Source organism: Emydura macquarii, unplaced genomic scaffold (genome assembly GCF_026122565.2).
Source record: "Emydura macquarii macquarii isolate MOO-44397 ecotype Brisbane River unplaced genomic scaffold, CSIRO-AGI_Emac_v2 contig_440, whole genome shotgun sequence".
In the NCBI taxonomy this organism is placed as follows: domain Eukaryota; kingdom Metazoa; phylum Chordata; order Testudines; family Chelidae; genus Emydura; species Emydura macquarii.
This window is the reverse complement of record NW_027130577.1, coordinates 140,626-147,320: the sequence shown is the minus strand read 5'-3', so window position 1 is coordinate 147,320 and position 6,695 is coordinate 140,626. Positions and strand designations below refer to the sequence as shown.

Here is a 6,695-nt window from a genome sequence, read left to right as displayed (position 1 = left end):
TGTGTGGGTGCTCCTTTCCGGCCTAGCTGGGTGTCCCCTTCTGTCCTTCCCATGGTTGGGGTGCTGCCAGGGACCGGTGGGTAGCTGGATCAGCAATTCCTGTCCTCCTGCTGAAAAGGGGTATGTTTAAACCTCTCCCCTAAATTAAGGCTTCAACTCTTAGCCATTTCGCCTCGTGCTGCAGCTGGACTCTTAAGCCTCCTTGCGTGGTTTGTGCTGGCGGGGAGCAGGGGGACCGCTGAGTGCATTGGAGGAGGAAAAGTGAGGCGTAAAGAATTCCGGCCAGCAGGTCAACTTCTTGCATCCAAAGTGTTGAGCTGGCAGGCCTGCACCTTAGTCCCTGGCCACCCAGCAGCTTACGCCGGGACTCCCACGAGTGGAGCAGGTAGCTGTGGAGGGTGGCAGGACTGTGACCCTGGGCCCCAAGGTAAGATCTTTAGGACAGGGACAGTCTCTCATTGTGTATGTGATTGCAGAGCCATTGGCCATTATTTTTGAAAACACCTGGTGATTGGGGGAGGTCCCAGATGATTGGAAAAAGGCAAATATAGTGCCCATCTTCAAAAAAGGGAAGAAAGAGGAACCAGGGAGCTACAGACTGGTCACCCTCACCTCACTCCATGGAAAAATCATGGAGCAGGTCCTCAAGAAATTCATTTTGAGGCACTTGGAAGAAAGGAAGGTGATCAGGAAAAGTCAACATGAATTCACCAAGTGCAAGTCATGTCTGACCAACCTGATTGCCTTCTATGATGAGGTGACTGGCTCTGTGGATGCAGGGAAAGTGGTGGACATGATATACTTTGACTTAAGCAAAGCTTTTGATATGGTCTCCCACAGTATTCTTATCAGCAAGTTAAAGAAGTATGGATTGGACGAATGGACTATAAAATGGCTAGAAAGCTGGCTAGATTATCGGGCTCAATGGGCAGTGATCAATGATTCGATGTCTAGTTGGCAGCCAGTAACAAGAGAAGTTCCCCAGGGGTTGGTCCTGGGACTGGTGTGTTCAACATCTTCATTAATAATTTGGAGGATGGGGTGGAATGCACCCCCAGCAAGTTTGTAGATGACACTAATCTGGAGGAAGTGGTAGATACTCTGGAAGGCAGGGACAGGATACAGAGTGATTTAGGCATATTAGAGGATTGGGCCAAAATAAATCTGATAAAGTTCCACAAGGACAAGGGCAGAGTCCTGCATTTAGGACAGAAGAATCCCATGCACTGCTATAGACTGGGGACCGACTGGCTAGGCAGCAGTTCTGCAGAAAAGGACCTGGGGGTTACAGTGGACAAGAAGCTGGATATGTCAACATGTGCCCTTTTTGCCGAGAAGGCTAATGTCATATTGGGCTGCATTAGTAGAAGCATTGCCAGCAGATCGAGGGAAGTGATTATTCCCCTTTACTCAGCACTGGTGCGGTCTCATTTGGAGTACTGTGTCCAGTTTTGGGTTCCCCTCTACAGAAAGGATGTGGATGAAATTGGAAAGAGTCCAGCGGAGGCCAACAAAAATGATTCAGGGGATGGAGTACATGACTTATGAGGAGAGGCTGAGGGAAATGGGCTTGTTTAGTCTGCAGAAGAGAAGAAGGGGGGGGGGGATTTGATAACAGCCTTCAACTACCTGAAAGGGGGTTCCAGGGAGGATGGAGCTAGGCTGTTCTCAGTGGTGGCAGATGACAGAACTAGGAGCAATGATCTCAAGTTGCAGTGGGGGAGGTCTAGGTTGGATATTAGGAAAAACTTTTTCACTAGGAGGGTGGTGCAGCACTGGAATGGGTTACCTAGGGAGGTGGTGGAATCTCCATCCTTAGAGGGTTTTAAGGCCCAGCTTGACAAAGCCCTGGCTGGGATGATTTAGTTGGGGTTGGCCCTGCTTTGAGCAGGGGGTTGGACTAGATACCTCCTGAGGTCCCTCCCAACCCTCATCTTCTATAATTCTACATGCAGTGTCCAGCACAATGTGTCTTTAGGTATTATAATAACCCATATATTAAGCAGTTACTAGATAATGCTCTTGAGTGGGAGTTATCATTTAATTTCATAGGAGGCTAGTATCCTTTCACTTCTCCTCTCCTATCTTTTGTGTGTTCTGCCTATTAAACTGTAGACTCCTAACACAGGTACTCCGTTCATCATCATCATCATCATCATCATTGTCATCAGTCAATTGTCATCATCATAATCTGGATTTGTACAGTGCCTTTTAAAATGGGGCCTTGCTCTTGGCTGAGAACTGTGTTCCACTGTGCCTCAATTTCCCCATCTCTAAAATGTGGATAATAATCCTTGCAGGGAATGGTGAGGCTAAACACTCTACTATGTTTTAAGTAATCTTATGCTAGGGATGTACTGGAGGATTTTTTACATTACATATATTTTCAGCTAACAAGCTTGTCTTAATTGAATAATTGGAGGACAAAACCCCTTAGAGACCTGAAAAATAACAAGTTGTTTTTGCCTTTGCTGAGTTTATTAAAAAAAAAAAAAAAGAAAGAAAGAAAGTCCTGGGATTTAAAACCACCTCTGAAATATTTCAAACATTTTCTCAGCCTTGGATTCTTTGGGTTTATTCAAAGAGCAGTGGACGTGAGAAGTGAATGAATCGCTCTTAATCCTTATTCTTTTAGTCAATTCATCTTTTTCCCACAGTTTTATATGGACATTTTTATTATTTTGGCCTTTGATTATGTCGAGTGTATTGTGTTACTTTTTTTAATCCAGTACAGTGAATCAGATTCACAGCATCTGATAAACAGCAAAGATTTTAAATAATCTGCCATCCTCTGAAGAAAAACAAACAACAATGATAGTAAACTCACCCGCACACACAACCAAAACTGTGGTTCAGAAAAACTCCAGCAAATTTATAGTCTAATCTAATGAAAATCTGAAACATTGTAAATTCAAGCCTCTTGTATCATATCAGTTTCAATTCAATTAGAAACACATTTTCATTGAATTTATCATATGCTGGTAAACTATTTAATTTATCTTTAATTTATTAATTTTTCTTTCCCTACTGCAGCCATCAGTACCCAAAGTCTTCTACAATTCATGGCACTGTTCTGCCACTTCGCTTGATGAATTAGCTTAAGTGATCCTTTTGATTAATAAATCCAGATCCTGTATTTTTACAACTGAAGACAATACGCTGGTCTCTCACAAATGAAGGTAAGTGACCTTTATAATGAATTTTATGATGATGAAAATGTAGGACTGAGGAATTGTGTATATATTGGTGAGAATTAATAACCAGAAGATTGGAAGGGATATAATAAACTCTCAAACTGTGGAGCCTAAACCAACTTCTGAGTATTGGGTTTAGGAAGGAAACTTTCTTTGTCGCATGGTAATTCCATAATTGACCACTAGGGGATCTCTTACACTTTCATTTAGTTGTAGACATGGACAAGTAGTTTGATACAGCCCATCAATTCCTATGTTCCTAAAATAAGAATTAAGAGACTGGATTAAATGGACCACTGGTTAGATCTAGAATGAGGGGAGGATTCGAGAAGGTCTTGGGGCTAAGGCACTGGACAGAGATTCAGGTTCTGTGGAAAAAAACATAGACTGGCACAATCGCTGCTCCAAGAACTGAAATGTGCATATAGGTGCCCCACAAACACACTTTTGGGTTGGTGGGGAATCTATATAAAATACTCCACAAAATCAGGATAGAATTGATGCCTTTCTTTAGCGATCACTTTTTTAAACAGGCAATGCCGTCAGATTTAGACAAAGATTTCATTCTGAGCAGTGCCAGTCTTCTCTGCTCCGACATGGACCATATTAACAACTGGTACGTTCCTGGCCAAATACAAAAACAGTGTGTGCCAGAATCACTGCTATGCTATGGATGCTTTACAGCGCTCCGCAGGAAAACGGGTAAAGCAGACAAGGAAGCTATACAGCTAGGTTACCTGTGTGTTTGAACCAGGTTTACGACTGCTGTGTAGGATCGGAGCATCATTTGGAGAAAGGCAGCTCTGGACTCCACAGCATAGTAGTGAGTCTGGGGGGTTTATTGTTCCACCCTGTGCAGCACCCACGGGGCCTCGACTGGAGTATTGTGTCCAGTTTGGGCACCACAGTTAAAGAAAAAAGTGGGCAAATCGGAGCGACTCCAGAGAGGCAATAAAAATGTTTAGAAAACACGAGCTCTGTGGAAAGATTGAAAGAACTGGACATATTTAGTCTAGAGAATAGAAGACTGAGGGGGGAGACGCCTAATAACGGACTTCAGATACGTATATGGTTTTTACAAAGACAACAGTGATCAGTTGTTCTCCACATCCACCAAGGAGAAGAGAAGAAGTAATTGGCTTAGTCTGCAGCAGTGGAAATTTAGTTTGAGTATTAGGAAAAGCTGTCTAAGACTGTGCTAAGACGATGGGAGAGAGCTCTCCCATCAACCTAATTAATCCACCCCTAAAGAGGGACGGCAGCTGCGTCAGCAGGAGAAGGTCTCCCGCTGATATAACGCTGTCCACTCTGGCGCTTAGGTTTATTCACACCCCTGGGTGACATATGTTTTACCGACATAAGTGGGAGTGTAGACATAGTTTAAGGGTAAGACTAGCTAAGCACTGGAACAGGTTATCTAAGGAGGTTGTGGAGTCTCCATCCACAGAGGTTTTGAAGAACAGGTTAGATAAACACCTGTCCAGGATGGTTTAGGTTTATTTAATTTCCCCATCAATGTGGAGGGAGGATTGGATGACCTCTGAAAGTTCCTTCCAGCCCTGCAGTTCTATAATGTTATGATTTCAGCTTTAGGTTAAATGAATTCCTAACAATAGTGGCATTTAGAACTGGGAAAGTGGTGATCTCCTTGGGGAACAATCTGTTTAGGAATAGTGTGGAAAGATTACTAAAAAATGTTCCGTCAAAAAGTTTTTTCAGCAGAAAATGGCTTCTTTGACTAAAACAGAAATTTTAGTGGAAAACAATCTGTTTCTGTTGAAAATGTTCAGATTTAGATGGCAAAATTGAAAACCTGACTGTGAGGTGCTCAGATACTGCTGTGATGAAGGCCACATACGTGTGGAGATCGCTGGAATCTATGGGCCTTCTGTGTTTTATCCTCCTGAATGTGGTTTTTATAATTTGTCTCTCCCCTGCCCTCCTTTTTCCCTCCTCTCATGTAAGACACCATGAGAAATCTTATATGGCAGAACAGAAGCTCCGTGTCGGAATTCATCCTGCTGGGATTCTCCAACCAGCCCCACACGCAATTGCTGCTCTTTGTGGTCTTCCTGGCCATCTACCTGGTGATCCTCTTTGGGAATAGCCTCATCTTCTCCCTTATCAGGATCGACTCCTGTCTCCACACGCCCATGTACTTTTTCCTGGCCAACCTCTCTTTCCTGGACATCAGCTACACCACCACCACTGTGCCGCAGATGCTGCTCCACCTCCTCTCCAAAAAGAAAAGCATCTCCTACGCCGGCTGCATCGCCCAGATGTATATCTTCCTCTCCCTGGGGATAACCGAGTGCATCCTTTATGCTGTGATGGCCTACGACCGGTACGTGGCCATTTGCCACCCGCTACACTACACCCTCATCATGAGCAGGTCGGTCTGTGTCAAGATGGCCACCAGCTCCTGGGTGGGTGGCTTCCTCTTTGCCATGGTACACACTGGTGTCACCATGAGGCTGCCCTACTGTGGTCCAAATGAGATCAATCACTTCTTCTGTGAGGTGCCGGCCATTTTGAAGCTGGCTTGTGCGGACACACGGGTCACCGAGGCGGTGGTCTTCGTAATGGGGGTGATACTGCTCATGACCCCGGTCTTTTTGATCCTGGTTTCTTATATTTTCATCCTAACAGCCATCTTGAGGATCTCCTCAGCGGAGGGGAGGTTCAAGGCCTTCTCCACATGCACTGCGCACATCATCACGGTGACGCTCTTCTATGGGGCTGCCATGTTCATGTACATGCGTCCTGCCTCCAGCTACTCACCCGAGAGGGACAAATACTTCTCTTTCTTTTACAATGTGGTGTCTGCCATCCTGAATCCTCTCATCTACAGCTTGAGAAACAAAGATGTCAAAGGAGCTCTGGTCAAACTGATGGGTAAAAAATGTCCTTTGAATCAAGGGGGAAGAAGAATTGTTTTGTGGTACAGGACTCCTGGGTTCTGATCCCAGTTCTAGTACGGGATGAGGTATAGTGGTTACAGCCAGTGGGAGGAGAAGTCAGGACTACTGGGTTCTTTTCCCAGCTGTAGGAAGGGAGATGGGTCCAGTGACTAGAGCAGTGTAGGTGCTGGGTCTCAGGACTCCTGGGTTCTATTCACCATTCCAGGAGAGAAGTAGGATCTAGTGAGTTAGAGCAGTGAGCACTGGATGTCCCAACTCCTAATTTCCATTCATGGCTGTGGTCCAGACTAACTGTGAGACATTGGGAAAGTAAGACTGACTGCCATACTGCCTCTCAGTTTTGAGCTGTTTAAGTTAATAGAGATGTCCAGTTCTACATCAGGGAGCTAGTGACAGCACATTTTAAGTGAAGGCTCCTTTAGTATGGAATTCACCGTTCCATCCATCTCATTTGGACTGATCCTTAGCTGGTTTAAGGCAATACAAGGCGTATCTCTTCCCCAAGGTGAAATTCACTTCTGTGTAAAGATCCAGCACAAGATCTATGTACCATGAAAGGACAGAATTTGCATTGTTTTAA

The 6,695-nt window shown here is 44.6% G+C and overlaps 1 protein-coding gene across 1 annotated transcript; it reads left to right on the top strand.

Annotated features, from left to right (window-relative positions):
- The first annotated feature begins 1,046 nt into the window (after window positions 1–1,046).
- Window positions 1,047–6,157, top strand: LOC137146379 (olfactory receptor 2D2-like). The gene is made up of 2 exons (XM_067537637.1): window positions 1,047–1,061; window positions 5,186–6,157. Exons 1-2 carry the CDS (start codon window positions 1,047–1,049, stop codon window positions 6,155–6,157), a joined length of 987 nt encoding a protein of 328 aa, XP_067393738.1.
- Window positions 6,158–6,695: the final 538 nt, after the last annotated feature.